The sequence below is a fragment of the Myotis lucifugus genome, unplaced genomic scaffold (assembly GCF_000147115.1).
Source record: "Myotis lucifugus unplaced genomic scaffold, Myoluc2.0 scaffold_66, whole genome shotgun sequence".
In the NCBI taxonomy this organism is placed as follows: domain Eukaryota; kingdom Metazoa; phylum Chordata; class Mammalia; order Chiroptera; family Vespertilionidae; genus Myotis; species Myotis lucifugus.
Window position 1 is genome coordinate 1,668,757 of NW_005871114.1, and position 17,145 is coordinate 1,685,901.

The following is a 17,145-nucleotide window of genomic DNA, read 5'->3' on the forward strand; positions in this document are numbered from 1 at the left end:
CAGATCGCCCCGCCGCACAGCTGGGCCCTCCTCCTGTATCTGGTCTATTTCCTCTTTTCCGCTCACTCCTCCCCCACCAAACAGGTTCTGATTTATTTCTTCATTCCGCAGAGCTTCTTCACCTCCAGTCCCCGTGGCACTCCAAAACCCTGCCGAGGGGCTCCGCACTGGAAAGTTTCTCCCTTCTGCGACCTTTCGTTCAGCCCTCCGCCCCCCGCCTCCCCCCGGCCGTGCGAGGCCCCAAACTCCCCCGGCCAGGCCCACCGTCCCCCCAGCCAGCGGGCTCGGTCGCCACCCGGCTCTCACCCCCTGAGGGTCCTTGACGAAGTAGCTTCCGCTGGAGCCTTGGTAGATGCGCTCGGGGAAGATGCAGCGCTCGATGGCCACTTCGGCCTGTCGCACCACCACCTCGAACTCCGGGTCCTCGGGAAACTCGTTCCGTTCCCGGTGGGCCTGCGCGGCGTGAGCAGCGGCCGCGGCCTGCGCGGCCAGGGCTTGGGCCTGAGCCGCCACGGTCTGGGCTTGACCCTGGGCCGCGGCACCCCGGGCCCGATCCAGCAGTGGCTGCCGCTCCCTGTCGTGGCCTGGCGAGCCCGGCGGTGAAGGGGCCGGGCCGGTCGCCGCCGCCACTCGGATCGCGCCCCCCGGCACCTGCGGAAAGTGAGCGCCCGAGCCGGACGGGAAGGTATAGTCCGGGGGTTGGGCCCGCTCGGGGGACACTAGTGGGCTAGTCTCGTCCATCCCTCAGGCCGCCGGCTCCCGGACCCGGCGCGTAGAGCACAGCCGAACTCCGGGCCGGGGCCAATCCACAACACCCCCAACCTCCGCCCGGCCAACCAGGTCGCGGTGCCTCTCTGGCCCCGCCCCACCTCCCTGTTTACTTGGTGACGAGTAGGCACAACCCCCTCGCGCGCGACAGTAGCCAATCAGAATCAGCGCCTACGCAATCGCGCTCCGCAGAGTTTGCACATCACCTCTCCGATGACTGCGCATGCTCCAGGAGCCGACCTCGTGTCAGACACGCCCTCCGCTCTTAGCTTCCAGTTGCTGACCCATCTTTGGGAGTTTTCAATAAAGTAACCTACCTAAGCAGTCACTAGTTATTGAGTGCCTACTGTGAACCCACTGAAAGACTGGAAAAATCTAATTTTTGCCCTAGACGCTTTGGCTCAGTGGATAGAGCATCGGCCCAAAGACTGAAGGGTCCTGTGTTTGATTCCGTTCAAGGGCATGTACCTTGGTTGCAGGCTCAATCCCAGTTGGCTGCATTCGGGAGGCATCCAATCAATGTGTCTCTCTAATATCCATGTTTCTATCTATGTCTCTCCCCTTCCCTTCCACTCTCTCTAAAAATCAATGGAAAAATATCCTCAGGTGAGGATTAACCAGAAGAAACGAAAAATCTAATCTTTGTATCTGCAGTCATTCAATCATGCACTTAGTCATTAAATATTTATTGAGGACCTACTATGTTCTAGGTGCTGTAGAGATAGTTGTGAAGCAAAGAAACAAAAATTCCTTCTCTATCTAAATAGAAAGGTTTTAAAAAAATCTCAGTCCTCACGCAGTTTACACAGTACCTGCCACAAAGCTCAATGTTGCCGAAACCGGTTTGGCTCAGTGGATAGAGTGTCGGCCTGCGGACTGAAAGGTCCCAGGTTCGATTCTAGTCAAGGGTATGTACCTGGGTTGCGGGCACATCCCCAGTAGGAGCTGTGCAGGAGGCAGCTGATCGATGTTTCTCTCTCATCAATGTTTCTAACTCTCCATCTCTCTCCCTTCCTCTCTTTAAAAAATCAATAAAATATATATTTTTTTTAAAAAGCTCAATGTTTATTTGTTAATTGAGGAAAGATATGGTCCCATTAAACTAAAAAAAAAATCAAAGTAAGGGTGTTTTATTTATCACAGTAAAACCTCAGTATCTAGACACAGTAGGTGCTCAGTACATTTTTATCAGTGGTAAAGAGAAGAATGTTATAGTCCTTACCCTCAAGCTGAAGACATACAACTCTCTGAGGCAGTAGGAGAAAAAGAGCCAACAATCAGAGCTGAAAACTCCATAAATTAAGTTTAGCGGCTTGGGGGTATGCGGGAGAGTCAGAAAAAGCCTTAAGTGGGGCATGTTCTATGAACTAAGTCTTAAAGGAAGAATGTGAATAAATCAATTGGCGAGGGGGAGGGAGTTTGGAGTTTGAACCCTGACTTCACATTTATTAGTTATTTTGTACAAGTTATTTAACTCTGAAAGCCTGTTTCATCATCTATAAAATGGGAGTAATCATCTCTTCCTCAATTGATTAAATAAGAATCACGATAAGTATGTAAAGAATTTAGCACAGTGCTTATCTATATACTATATAAAAGCCTGAATGACCGAATGACCAGTCAACCAGTCGCTAAGATGCACACGGACCACCAGGGGGCAGACGTTCAATGCAGGAGCTGCCCCTGGTGGTCAATGCACTCCCACAGACAACCTCCCAAGGCCCCAATCGGCCCTATCCCTGGCCAGGCCTAGGGACCCCACCCATGCATAAATTCGTGCACTGGGCCTCTAGTTAGTATATAAAAAGGTGTAAACAAATGGTGGATTTTTACGTACCATTTGTTGAGATTACTATTGATGTTGTTATCATTTTTGTGCTCAAAGTAACCAGCAGAGAGAGATGTGGGTTTTCACAGCAGGTGACCAACTATATAGTAACCAATATTTCACAATCATTCTGAAGAACAGAGTGGAGAAATAAAATGGAGTTGCTATAGTCAAACTGCTGAGTTACTAGGATCAAGTCAGTTGAGGCATGAGGAAATGATTCTCTTCTTGTTTTAACTAGCTTGAAAACAAACTTTTGAACTTTTCAGCCCTGCATCAATGCCTGTATATATCCAATTCATTGTGTGTCAGTACCTGGACATATACCGGACATCCATATAATGCCTGAAGGACTCATGTATCCGTACTACTTACATAGACCTGACATCTATTATCTCTAGACCACAGATGTGACCAGACCTCCCCATGCCCATCTTCTAGGCTACCTAGCATCCATCATCCAGAGCTCCTGACATCTGACTGACAACTACCTTGGACCACTTCCAGGGCTAAGAATGCAGAACCAATTATTCTGAAGAATGCACTTCACTATAAGAACTCTTAACTTTTCTTGCTTCTTTGGAACACTTCTGGGTTTTTGCCTGGTTGTGTTTCTGGTTTGCAAACCCTATGACCCTTGAGTAAATCTTTGTCATTTATTTCTAGCCAAAGCCTGCAGACTCCTTTTAAGTTCACTCAACAATTCTTTCTTGAATCAAATTGTTGCCACAGGTAACCAGAAGTACTGAATTGTTTAATTATATGATGGAGGTGTCTTAAACTTTTATTTTGCCAAATAAACCATTCTAGCAAAGCCCCATACAGATGGTTCCATTACACCTTTCAGTTACAAGATGTGTTTCCCTTTCCTACCCAAACATCAAATAATTAAGTATCACTTGTCTCTTGTATCCTGGGGGCCATAGCCACAGAGATGACTTCCTATATTATTCATCTTATTTAGCTCTTAAGCTTCAAGTTATGGTTAAGGAAAGCAAGATTTAGAGTTCTCCCTTTAATTCTGAGGTTTTTTTTCCTATGGAAAACTCTCAGGATTTCTTTCTGTACCTACCTCTTAGAACTTGACTTTTTTTTTTACTGAAAAGAGCACCAATACATTGACACTATGAAGAGCTAGCACTTACCAACCGGTAAGCAAGTGCCTGATATTATTTTAAGTGCATCACATGGATTAAGTCATGTAGCAAGCATTACAGCCTCTGTGATGTTGGAAGCTGAGTAAAGTAACTTGTCCATGGTCATGAAGCTGATAAATGGCAGAACTGGATCCAAAACCAGGCTGACTAGCTCCATGCTTTTAACACTACTAGTATATTGCTTCTTATCAAATACCTCTATGAAATTTTTCTTATATTTACCCTCTTTCTTTCCATCTCCACTGATGCCACATTCCAGTATGTCTTAGCTACATTCTTACAATGGCTTCTGAGTGTGTTTCTCTGCTTCCAATTTCTCTCTGATCATCTCTGGGTATCACTGCCAGATTAATTTTATTACAACACTGGTTTCATTGTGTCACTGTTTTGATTAAGAAACTGCATTTTTTATTGTGGTAAAATATACCTAATATTATCACTTTAACCATTCATAAGTGTACAATTCAGTAACATTAAATATATTCACAATGTGGTGTAACCATCACCACTATCTCTACCCAAAACTTTTTTATCATCCCAACAAAAACTCTGTACCCATTAACCAATAGCTTCTTCTTCCTCTAACTTCTGGTAATCTCTAGTCTACATTCTGTGTCTATGAATTTGCCTATTTAAGAAACTACATTTTGCAAACCATATCTCCTCCCTAATTTTTCAGGACTCTCCATAAATTGACCACAATCTATTTAACCTTATTTCTTCATGTTTTTTAACACATATTCTCCAATGTAATAAGATCTATTTTCTTGACACTCCATTCTCTCAACTACTGTAATTATGTCTGTAGTCATTACCGCAGTTAGCATGTTTAACATTGAGTATTGGAGCGGGATTGAATCTTATAGGTCTGCTAGTCCAATCTCATTTTATAGGCTCTTAGAGAGCTTCATATCTTGCTTGAAGCCACACACTGTTGTTGGCAGAAATGGAATTTAGATACAGAATTCAAGTATTTTTAAAACAATTTAAACTACCATTTATGGGGCATTTACAATGTCTCAGACACAGTGTTGAGCTTTTGACATTGTATTCTCAAAAAAAAAAAAAGTCCTAGGCAGCCTTTATCATCATCATTATTATAATTTTCCGTCCTACAGATGAGGAAAAGTCCCAATTCAGAGAGGCAATCTTTTTACTCTCTTCATGAGTTTTCCTTCTCTTAATAATTAAATATAGTCGTGGATTTTTCCACGTGCATGAATCTTTTCTTCGCCACACTTAGCAGTAAGTCCCCTAAGAGCAGTGATCGAGTCTTTTCCAGCCTGGCAGCACCCTAGCATCATGTTGCATTCCAAGTAAGTAAACAGAGATAAACCCAGTGATGTGCGTGGTATTTGGGCTGATTTGCTTCCATCTTGGCATATTTTAAACACAAAGGATCTGGGTAATGACAACGACAACACACATCCCTACAAGGAATGCAAACGTGTCTTGATATCACAGTGTCTGGCGCAGGGCTGCAGTAATTAAACTACAGTTTGCCCGCTCTAGAGCCTTACAATTTACAAAGCTGCACCTCAAAGCCGTGTGGAGGGTTCTGCCGGGAGACTCTTCGGCGGGGCCATTGACAGCTGCGGAGATCGGAGCAGGACCGGCGCCGCTCCAGTTGCATCTGACTCAGGTTTGGTTTGGTGGTTTGGTTTGGTTTGGTTGGGTTTGGTTCGGTTCGGTTCGGTTTGGTGTTGACATTTCGGTTAGGCTGCCCCGGGATGGGCGAGACCTGAGTTCTCGTTCAGTCGGGGTTGCCGAGGTGGAATCCAGGGTCAGCCCGGTCGCTCTTTCGGATAATTGACACTTCGCCCCGCACAAAGATGGCGCCGAGTCCGGTCTGAGCCAATAGGGAGTGGCGTTGCTCCAGGTTGCCTAGGTAACAGCCAATGGGCAGCGGGCATTCTGGCCAGTGCGGCTGCCGGGATGGCGGCGTCAAGAGGGGCAGGCGCTGGTGGAGGTGGCGGAGAGGCAGGTGGCAGGGGCGAGCCCGGGGGAGCGGAAGGCCGGCCGGCCGCTCGAACCCCGCGCCGGGCGTGACGGTCATCCCAAAAGGCGGAGCCCAGGTTGGCTGGCAGCGCGGGTGGGAGGGGGCCGGGAGAGTGTGGCGGTGAGGAAGGGACTGAGGAGCCCAGCCCGAGATGACAGGGGTGGGGAGCATGGCTCCATGCCCGACGTGCTGACCGGAGGGCGGCTGCCCCGGGGTCCCAAACTCGGCCGCCCGTTCCCACCGCTGGGGCCCGAGGCCTGGGAGAGCCCCGGGCACCGGGTTAGCGAGCGGGGTGGGCGGGGATGCCAGACCCGAGCGGGCGAGCAGCCCCGGGCTGGAGGGCAGGAGCAGCTGTGGAAAGTGAGGATGGGTGGTGGAGGGAAAGGGAGGTGGACGTGGAAATGTTGTCTTTTGCCACCGACGGCTTTGTTGGCCTGGGCCCGCCTCGCTCACACTGTGGTGGAGAGCCGTCCCGCACCGAACGGGTTGGAGACACGGATGCCTCACTGAGTTTATGGTCGCATCCCTGCAGGCTAGCGTTCCAAACTGCTTAGTACCAGCAGGAGAAACTGGGCTATATTAGAACCGGACCGGTCATTTCCTCATTCATGAAACAGGAATATCCTGGCAGTCCCCGTCTCGCCAGAGTCGTCTCTTTTTTTTCTTTTTTTACCTTCTTTCTGGTATTAGGATATTCTTTCCAGGTTCTTCAATGTAACCATCCCACAGTCTTCCTAGTAGCATACATCTATTTACTTTTCGAGTGGAAGGGAGACTTATAGGAAAAGAGACTTGACTTACAATAAAAAGTTATTTTATGTTCACTTAAAACACTTTAAAAAGAACGTTTGCATTTTGTTCTAGGTTTCTTCTTTGTTGATCAAATCCTTCATTTTCTTCTGTTTAGGATTCTAAAGGCCTAAGAACTGCTGTCTTCATAACTGAAGAAACTGACAAAACTATCTTACTTTGGGAAGGGTAGCTTGGGAGAGAGACAATGTTAAAGGTATTTGTAGGTAGTTTAAGGTTGCTGCCTACAAATAATATTCCTTTTTAAAAAAATTGATTTGAGAGAGAGAGGGAGAGACATTAGTTTGTTGTTCCACTTATTTATGCATTCATTGATCGATTCTTGTATGTACCCTGACTGGGAATGGAACCCGCAACCTTGGTGTATCGGACGATGCTCTAACCGACGGAGCTACCCGGCCAGGGCTCCAAACAATATTCTTAAACTGAAAATCTATTCCTCTTTATGTTAGTTTTTTTATTTAAGAAGTTCTCTGAATTTGGACACAGGTTATTATGAATACATAAATATTTTTTAACAAGTTTGATTTCTAAAAAAAAAAAAAGACAAACAGAATGGAAACAAAGGTTTTTCCTGTCTTCAACTTCTATTTGGAAATGTCTGAGTCAGGAGAAAAGAAAGATAGCAGGGATATAAACTCTTGTGCAGACTAATAGTATATTAGTTTGCAGGGACAAAGAGTCATTTTCCTTTTAGATAATGTTTGGATTGATTCTTTGCAACCCATCCAGCCAAAGAACAAAGGATGAGTATCTGCTTAGAAGAAGCATGAATTATCTTGACTTTGTGACTAGATTCCATATGTATAGCTGAAGCCTAAATTTGTAGGCCATCTAGTCTCTTTGAATAACTGATACAAATACTGATTTGCATCCTTATTAAAGTACTAGAGGCCTGGTGCACGAATTCATGCACAGGTGGGGTCCCTTGGCCTGGCCAGCGATTGGGGCCGATCCAGAGGTTGGTGGGCCGGGGGGAGGGACCGTGGGAGATTGGCTGGACACCACCTCTGCACTGGCCAGCCATGAGCCAGCTTCTGGCTGAGTGGCACTCCCCACATGGAAGTGCACTGACCACGAGGGGGCAGCTCCTGCATTGAGTGTCTGCCCCCTGGTGGCCAGTGTGCATGATAGCAACCGGTCATTCTGCTGTTCAGTCAATTTGCATATTAGCCTTTTATTATTATTATATAGGATGTCCCTATTTCCCCCCTTTGCCCCCTCTACTCAGCTCTTGCCCCCCACTTCTCTCTGGCCATCACCATATTGTTGTCTGTGTCCATGGGTTGTGCATATATTTTCTTTGGCTAATCCCTTCTTTAAAATCACTTCTTTAAATTTTTATTTTCAGATAAGTGATTATAACAGCACTATTACATATTTTCTATTACATCATTTAGAATTAAGATATTTTTTAATTGAACCCTTGTAAATTTTAGCACAATTTATTAAATTATGCTAGAAGCAATTAGGAGATTTTTCATGTAATGCAGATACATTTCAATTAATATTTTATTAATTTTTAATTTTTTAATATTTTAATTTGAAATAATCTCATACATGTAAAAAAAACCTATAAAATACTACAGCATATTATATGTACCCTTCACCCAATTTCTTAGGTGTTAATAATTTAAACATAACCATTATACAACTAACAAAATTTGGAATATATTTTTCTTATAATCTCTTTAATGTTACTTAATCCATTTACTTTGTTTTTGTTAATCTTCACCCAAGGATATTTTTCCATTGAATTTTAGAGAGAGTGAAGGGAAAGGGAGAGACACATTGATTGGTTGCTTCCTGCACATGCTCTGATAGGGACTGGGGATCAAGCCAGCAACTGAGGTACATGCCCTTGACTGGAATCGAACCTGGGACCCTTCAGTCCATGGGCTAATGCTCTATCCACTGAGCAAAACAGGCTGCAGCTTAATTCATTTACTTTTAATCTATATGTGTCTTTATATTTAAAGTGGGTTTTGTTTTTGATTCACCCTCATAATCTGTCTTTTAATTGGTGCATTTATGCCACTGACTTTCAGAGTGTTTACTGATAGAGTTACTGCCATATCAGGTGGCTTCTGGGGCTTCTGGGGCCGGCCTGCGGCCCGGGATCGGATCCGATCACAGGCGGCAGGCAGGCGGCTTCTGGGGTTGCACACAGGGGCCTGGATGGCAGCTCACGCTGTCCCACCCTGCCCACAGTATGCAAATTAGCTGCCATCTTTGTTGGCAGTTAATTTGCATATCATGCTGATTAGCCAATGTGACGTGTAGCAAAGGTATGGTCAATTGCCATGTTTGTCTATTATTAGATAGGATAGTCTAGAGGCCTGGTGCATGAATTCGTGCACAGGTGGGGTCCATCCGACCTGCCCCGATGGGGGCCTATCAGGCCAGGCCGGTGGGGAGGTGGAGGGGCGCCAATCGGGGCCCAGATCAGGCTGGTTGGCTGCCGCAGTGCGCATCATAGCCACTGGTCATTCTGGTGTTCCACTGTTCTGGTCACTGGGCTTTTATATATATAGATTGGGTTTTCAGTCTTCATTACCATTGACTATACTTTATTAAACTAGATTTGTCTCAATGACCATGTTAACAGGTGAAATTTTTTTCTGGGTCAGTGGCTATGCAGCTGAGTATTACTTAGCATGTCTAATTACAGAAATGCTAAATGAACATCCTGACACTGACCCAGGCAGTGACAATATCAATTATTTGGACATAGGTAGAAATTTCTAGTCAAATGTGTTTAACCATGGCCTTAGTCCCATGGAGTCAATATGTGTTCTCTCTAATTAGCACTTCTGATTGTGTTTTTGGCTATGGACTTTATTTTGAAAAGTAACTATTGAAGGGAGTTTGCTCTATGTTCCTAGATAAAAAAGGAATGGAAATTTGTAGTACAGTATGCACTTTTGAAAACAGTGGGAGAGGATGGTGGCAGGGTTAAGTTGAGAGATGATGTCCCCTTTCTTTCAGAGGCCTTTTACTGGTCCCTCTGAGACAAGCTGGGATGCCACTGTCTGGGAATTTCATGGGCCTCAAGAGAAAGTAAACAAGAGGCTGCTCCCCCTGAGTCCCTCTGTAGTCAGTCTGCTTCCTCAGATTGCACTGCAATAACTCCTTCCAAAGTTTTGAGTGAAGACAAGTTAACTGCTGCCTAACATTTAAAGGAAATCCCCGTATCTTCTGTATAAATAATGATTTTGTGTTTATATTTTGGAATGGTTGTTTAGTCGTAAGATTTAGTAGAAGAGATATCCTTTCTAATTCTGACTTGTTTAGAAGGAATGAGATAGTTCAGATTTGTACCATATGCTGACTTTTAGGAATGGAAATTTGATAGATATATCATAGGAAAGAACCACTACTACCATCACTCTGACTTAATTTGTTCTGGGAAGCAGCTGAAGATAGCCTCTAGCTAACTCAATGCCCGGCAGTTTTGATGGAAAACGTTTCTCTTCCTCTCATTAATGTTGTAGTTGCAATGGAGTCACGTTGACCTCCACCCCAGGCTCACTCTGATGCTGGGCTGACATAAGAGAATGGTGCACCTGAAATTGGATGCTGACCTTGTGGAACATTGATGGGACAGAGAAGGCATCACCTCTCTGAGAAAATAGCCCCACTGGTTTTGAGGGGCTTTAAGAAGAAAATGATCCTTTTCTCAGGCTGCCTTCTATTATGTGGAAGACCCTGGGCATGGAGTTTCCGAGTAACTAAAAAGTGAGAAAGCCCCTGATTGATGGACCTATGAGATTGACTCCCAAACATTTCTAGAAGTGCCTCCACAAGCTGGCCTTCATTATGGGGGTAGAAATGAATGTTCCTCCGTGTTTGGGTGAGACCACAGCGGGTTCAGAACTCATCTATCCTCATAGCTGGGATGAAACTGGGGCTCTGAGGCAGAGCCAGGCCTGGAAGATGTGACTGGGCCCTGCTCTGTTCAGGCCAAGCTGATTTCACATCAGACCATTTCTGGGCATGTGGCATCTGTATCAAAAATTATTATGACATAGGCCAAAATTAAAATATCTTATAGGGTGTTGATAAAGAACAGATGGATGGCAACTGTCGTTTGCATTTTCCTCTACTTAGTATTTAACTATTTACCTCATTAGTCAACATTGCTGACTTCCCCCCCCCCCAAAAAAAATGCTATTTAAATTATGTTGGTAGCATTTTTATACTGAGACTTTAGGGAAATTTCCATTGTAGTAAGTGTGTGAGTATAGGTGTCTCTTTGAAGGAGGAGAAGAAGAACATTTAAAGGACACGGGTAGCCAGTGTTCTAGGTACTTTCATAAATGTTATTTCATTTAATCTGCATGCTAACTCTGTGAAGTAGGTAATTATCTCCACTTCATAGAGGAGGAGACTGAGGTTTAGAGACTGACGTGGAGTATAAATAACTCAGCACTGTCCACCACCACCATTTGGAGAAAACAATGTATGCCTTGTTTTAGTTGAACATTTGAAGCACCATTTTTAAAAAATAAAATATGCCAGATTTTCTTGTACTATGGAACCTACTCTTGGTAACCCCTTGATTTTCCATAACGGAGACATCATTACAACCCTTAACATTGTTGTGATTTGGGCTTCTCTGGGACCTGAAGGGAAGCTAGCAGTTGGCACCAGGCCCCCGGGGATTTAAAAAAAAAATTGTCCTCCAGGTCTGACCTTAGTGCTGGGAACAAGAGGTGTACTTGTCCTGTTGGAATCAGGTGCCTGAGGGTCAGACTCCAGATTAATTATTAATAACAGGGGACCTTTCAATGGGGATTTATACAGCGGAGAGCTCTTCACACACAGTATTTCCATGTATTGGAGTAATAATCCACAAACTTTCAGGTGTGTAAGAATCTAATGATGTGCCTGTTAACACTGCAGGTTCCCAGGCTCTCACTGTACAGAATCTGATTCAGTAGATCTGGGTGTGGGCCTAGGACTATGCATAGTTACAGTCACTTGAGAAAACATTGTATTATTTCATTCTGGAGAAGAGGTGAGTAAAAAAAGACCTAGGGGATTTAAAAAGGAAATAGGGATTTCATTTTTTTAAATATGTCAAATGATTTTATTTTTCTCTATTTATATTTAATGATAGTTTGGGTATCTTAAATCCCCTTTATAGTATATCCTTGAATAAAAACATTATTTTACCAAGATGTGTGAAGCCGTAACGAGCCAGTCTTCAAATGTTATTGGGTGATGGTAGTGGTGGTTTTTTCTATGATATATCTGTCATAGTTACTTCTGCTCCCAGTGCCCTGCTTTCCCCCTCCCTCAGGCCTTATGATCTCATATCTGGGTGTGTCAGGTAGCTTTTGCTGAGTAATGCATCACCCCAAAACAAGTGGCTTAAAACAACCATGCCTTTAGTCTGTGACTGTGGGCTAATCTGGTCTTGCCTGAGCTCACCAAGGCGTCTGTGGGCAGCTGAGACAGCTGCTCCAGATGGCCTCTCGTCAGCCAGCAGACTAGCCTGCACTTTTTCATCTGGGGACAAAACAGTTCCAAGTGCGGCAAGAGGGCAAGAGGGCAAGAGTGCTCTTCAACCTCTGCTACATCACCTTTGCTGACGTTCCAGTAGTTATATAACCCACCCATATCCAGTGGGTGGAGGGATAAACAAACTGTCTCTTAATGGGAGGATCTGAGTGGAGGGGGATACTTTGTGCTCATTTTCACAATCTACTGAATTATCACATCTCCGGCCTTGCCAGCTTCTCGGGCTGTAGGTTGTGGCTGCCCGAGTCCATTCTGCTTCCTGACCCAATTTCATTTTCCTTAAACTTTGCTTTTATCATGTTACATCCCTGTCCGGCCCTCCCACCCACTGAAGCTGTCTCTTTACCCACCTCATCAGCTATAAACTCTTCTGCCTAAGTGACAAAGGTCTCCTTCCACTCGCCTGACCCTAAAGGCAGAGCGCATAGTGCCTGGGAAAGAACTGGCAGTCAGGGAAGGCCTGCGCACTACTTCCAGCTTGGTCACCGACTAGCTTCTAACTCCCTGGGCTTCTGTTTCTCCAACGATACAGTGAGGGAGTTTGGATTAAATCTAATAGGTTCTTTTCAAATTTAAGGTTTAGGCTGACAAATTTATTTCCTATTACTCCCTAAACATGCCTTCAACTGTAGGAGACCCAGCTTCTTATTTTCCTCCTGAACATCTTGTGTTCACATTACTCTTTATGCTTTCATTCCCCATGTCTCCTCAGTCTGGAATTGCCCTTTGCCCTCTTCACTGCTTGTTTTAAATTCTAACCACCTCTTAAGTAAGTTAAAAAATACTATTGTTAATTCAACCTCTTGTCTCTGTTCATCTCTGCCATCCAATTTGGCAGTTAATTGTATTATTTCTCATATTATTCAATGTTTTCATTGTTAGTCTTATCAACTAGATTTTAAACTTATATTGAGGAAAGAGACTGTATTTTACACATTAACTAAGTGTATAGCAGGTATCAATAAAGTATTTGTAGCTTAATCCTAAACTTCTATCTCAGGTCATAGAAAGTTGGAACTGGCTGAAAACTTTAAAGACAAGTAGGAGGATTAAGAGTGCTGGGGCGGAGGTGGTGATGGCGATGGTTGGAGAGTGGGTAGTTTTGTTAAGTGTACTCAAGGCAGTGTACACTGACTGAGCTGGTAGCCTTTAGAATGTATCTACAGAGTTGCTTTGCAGGCCTTTCCTCCAGCCATCCTGTGACCCTGGTTCTCCTCTGCTTGTGTCCTGCAGTTTTCATCCTTCTGTAAGCTGTCACCATGACCCTGACAAAAGGTTCCTTCACCTACTCCAGTGGGGAGGAGTATCGTGGCGAGTGGAAGGAGGGTGAGAGGACGCCTGGGGTACCCAGTGATGAATGTTTGGCTGAAGGATAATACTTCAGGATAAATAAGCCAACTTTATTCATCTTCAGGTCTTACTCCAAGATTTAACATGATAGTGCTTTTCCTTTATTCAATTTTAGGATTATAAATAAAGAAATTTAAAAAATACTATTGTTAATTCAACCTCTAGAAGTAAGTTAAATCTTTCTGCTTCTAAATTGTGTTTTAACCCTTTTATCTTTTAGTGATATTATTTGGGAATTGTTTTCCTAAGTGCTAATGTACTTAGCAGAGTAAATGAATTGTTTTGAGTGCCCATAAATCAAAACATACAGAAGTTATTGCAATGACTTGATGCCAATGAACCTTAAGAATTTAAGGAAATTAGGGCAGGCACTCAAGAGCAAGTGACATTCATTACCTTGAATTTCCTGTGACAGTTTGTTACATTTGCAAGTATCTATTAGGAATGGTAAAATTCTTGGGAGCCTGAGACTATACAGGAATTAGTTTAATGATGTTCATTTGGAAACAGTGTGGCCACTTAAAAGCCCCCCAGGTCCAGTCCTAGCAAAGCCTAGCCAGCCAGGAGCTGCCCCCAGGAGGCAATTGTGTCAGTGAAGAACATTTCACAGTTTCCAGACACGTGCCTCATTCTTTTCATGGTAGAGCCTGCAGCTGATGAATTCTTGAGCCTTGAGAGGAGAAATTGTGCAGGTGGGATGTGACCTTGACTCTGAACATCGCCAGCCTTTCTCCTGCCTCCTAAGCACCCGCTGTCCTCTTTCATATGACCTTGAGAGGAGAGGCTTCCTGAGGCTCTGCTGGACTCTGTCCCTCAAAAGAGCCGCCTCCTGCTCTGTTTTCTGGCCAGGGCAGTGGGTGAGCTCAGCCTTACTGATGTAGCAGAGCTCAAGCCAGTGTGGCCAGTCAGGCGGATAGGTTTGCACAGTAGCCTCACAGTGCTAAGTGCTATACTTTTATTTTTCTCCGAGTGGCAATGTAGGTAAGTGTTGAGGGCTGTCAGGTCAGGTTGCCTGCTGTGTTTGCATTCTCGCTCTATGACTTAATTGCTCTAGGATCTTGAGCAAATTATTTAGCTTCTTTTTGCCTTGGTTTTCACATCTCTTAAATGAAAATAATAGTAATACTATACCTACCCCATAAGGCTCTCGTGAGGATTAAATAAGATGATACATACAAAGTGCTTAGGAGAGTGCCGGCACACCATAAGGCACTATGTGCTATCTTTAAGTCCTCTCTTATCTTTCATGCTTAGAGAGACCTGCTCCAAATCTGATGGCTGTGACTTAAGATGGGAAGGTCGCAGGAGCCAGGTTGTGACTCTGGGTATTTGTCCTCTTCCCTGATCATGTCACTGCTTCTCTTCTTTCCTTTGTGGGTCGGGTGTGGAAGGTAAGGGATGTTAGACAGTGAGAGGGGACCCGGAAGCTGCCCCATCCCAACCTGACACTGTCTTTCTCTTTGCTCAGGCCGCAGACATGGTTTTGGTCAACTGATGTTTGCAGATGGTGGCACCTACCTGGGTCATTTTGAGAATGGGCTCTTCTGTGGCTTTGGGGTACTGACCTTCTCAGATGGCTCAAGGTGGGTACTGGCTCATTCTTTTCTCAGCCTTAAACTAGGGAGAATCTGATCTAAAAATGATAGTAATGAATATCTGGTCAATCAAGAGCTTGTTCTAGGCCCTCTGAAAATAGGCAAGGAGTAGCATTTGTTTTTTATAGATCTAAAGTTTGAAATGGCAAGAGGTGAGTGACCTCCCTCCCCCCACTGCTCTGTTATTTCCTTGAGATTAGGGCCTCACATACATACTCTCTGACCCTTCTCTGCTGAATGAGACCGGGGTGGGTAGAGCTCTGAGGTAAGTGGAGTCAGCTTTGCTCCTTGGCATTAATAAATAACACATATTGGTAGCTGCTTGTAAGAGTTAACCTGGACAGCTCACTACCCCACTAAAGGCTGACATCTTGTGTTTCTGCAGGTATGAGGGGGAGTTTGCCCAGGGCAAGTTTAATGGCGTCGGAGTCTTCATTCGACACGACAACATGACCTTTGAGGGGGAATTTAAAAATGGCAGAGTAGATGGCTTTGGTAAGTTGCAGCCCAGCAGGATGGGAGACTTAGGTGAGCACAATATGGGTGGACGTATACCTTGTTAGCTTTAATCCATAGTGACAGTGCCCTAATGCCTGCCTGTTCGTCGAACTTACTGCCAGAGTCCTCCTGAGAAGGCTGTGAGGTTTTCTTTTCCTCAGCCTCTACCTGTCAAGCTGTTCTCTGAATCATTAATGCCATTGTCACTCCCATATTTCCTTCCTCCCTCAAAGGCCTGCTGACTTTCCCCGATGGCTCCCACGGAATACCGCGCAACGAAGGTCTGTTCGAGAACAACAAGCTGCTGCGCCGTGAGAAGTGTTCCGCGGTCGTACAGCGAGCCCAGAGCGCCTCCAAGTCAGCCAGGAATCTCACCGCTTGATGGGCGCTCTGTGCACCAGCTGACAAGTATTGGGTAAAGCAGATGCCCCGCTATTCCGTCGAGGTGAACAAATGAACCAGATGTGAGAGGAGATGGCATGACCGTGTGCTGTGCCACATCACCTGCCAGTCAGGGGTGCGACCACAGAGAAGTTCTGAGGACTATGGCCCAGGCCCTGCAGAGTGGTTACCAGTTCTGTCTTCTCCTTGTCTCACTGTTGGTACTCTCGTCCCTAACACCCTGGGTTACCCAGTGCAGACCTGCCGCTGCCTTGTTCTTCCTTTTCTGCTAAGTGATGCAGAATCTCTTCATTCTGCTTGTATTGGGGGGGGAGGGGGGTGATCCAAATATATCCCCCTGTGAAGGATTAGGTAACAGTGCTATTTCCCTTTCCCTGACTTTACAAGCTGTCTTGCTTACCTGAATTCTAGCAGATACTCCCTATTTGTGCCTCTCTCCTTCATTAGACATGGGACAGGATTCCTTTATGGGATAGTCAAGAAAGAGACTGATGTAAACAGTTATTTTATAACTTGTATTTATTACATACTTCAGGGCAAAGGGCAGACCTCTCTGGGCCATATCAGGTCCTACCGTGGAGTGAACTGAATCCTTAGAGCTGACATAGCTCCTTCCCAGTGGACCAATAGTTTAGGTAGAATTGGAGAACCCTGGTGAACTAACCGAGCATTTGGCTCCTTGCATTTGGTTCACTGTAACTCTTCCACCACAAGCCTTGGCCATCAGGCCTGGGGATCAGATCTTGATTGATAGGGTCCCTACACAGTTCTTCACAGAGGCCTCCAGTTACCCTGTGACCCGAACACACCCCACCCCACCCCACTCCACCCCTTTATCCTCACACTGAATGTCTCCTCAATAGCAGATTACGGTGGAAATTATAGCCGTGTGCCTCTATTTATTCTTTGAATGGTACTGTAGAAACAGGTGTTTATGAGGAATAAAACTACCAGAACTGCCTATATTTAGTTTTCTTGACTTTCCTGTTATGTGTCCTCATGAATATTAACCCATTTGTTGTTTCTAAAAATTAATCACAGTCCGGCCGGTGTGGCTCAGTGGTTGAGCATCGACCTACGAACCAGGAGATCGCGGTTCGATTCCCCATCAGGGCACATGCCCAGGTTGCGGGCTCGATCCCTAGTGTGGGGTGTGCAGAAGGCAGCCGATCAATGATTCTCTCTCATCATTGATGTTTCTGTCTCTCTCTC

General features: G+C 45.0%; 2 protein-coding genes across 4 annotated transcripts in view; one reads left to right on the top strand and one right to left on the bottom strand.

Moving 5' to 3' along the window:
* The window catches only part of PI4K2A (phosphatidylinositol 4-kinase type 2 alpha), a 28,174-nt gene extending 27,110 nt beyond the window's left edge, over positions 1–1,064 (bottom strand). Inside the window, exon 1 of one of the 2 annotated variants that reach the window (XM_023754860.1) lies at positions 307–1,064. In XM_023754860.1, the coding sequence (XP_023610628.1) occupies positions 307–741 (435 nt within the window). In that variant the 5' untranslated portion in view covers positions 742–1,064. The remainder of the gene's footprint in view (positions 1–306) is intronic. The other variant, XM_006089960.3, reaches the window with a different exon arrangement.
* A 4,627-nt stretch (positions 1,065–5,691) lies between these two features.
* Positions 5,692–16,898, top strand: MORN4 (MORN repeat containing 4). 2 transcript variants are annotated; one of them, XM_023754861.1, is made up of 6 exons: positions 5,699–5,828; positions 13,322–13,414; positions 14,693–14,750; positions 14,907–15,021; positions 15,419–15,528; positions 15,765–16,898. In XM_023754861.1, exons 3-6 carry the CDS (start codon positions 14,729–14,731, stop codon positions 15,911–15,913), a joined length of 396 nt encoding a protein of 131 aa, XP_023610629.1. In that variant the 5' UTR covers positions 5,699–5,828; positions 13,322–13,414; positions 14,693–14,728; the 3' UTR covers positions 15,914–16,898. The 2 variants fall into 2 exon arrangements, with proteins under 2 accessions (XP_006090029.1, XP_023610629.1); XM_006089967.3 differs by lacking the exon at positions 14,693–14,750 and having other exon boundaries at positions 5,692–5,828.
* The last annotated feature ends 247 nt before the right edge of the window (positions 16,899–17,145 follow it).

Bases quoted from the DNA above. Each gene is read 5' to 3' on its own strand.
- MORN4 (XM_006089967.3), top strand. From the start codon at position 13,348: ATGACCCTGACAAAAGGTTCCTTCACCTACTCCAGTGGGGAGGAGTAT. The intron at 13,415-14,906 runs GTGAGAGGACGC...CTCTTTGCTCAG, and splicing joins TCGTGGCGAGTGGAAGGAGG to GCCGCAGACATGGTTTTGGT. The intron at 15,022-15,418 runs GTGGGTACTGGC...GTGTTTCTGCAG, and splicing joins ACCTTCTCAGATGGCTCAAG to GTATGAGGGGGAGTTTGCCC.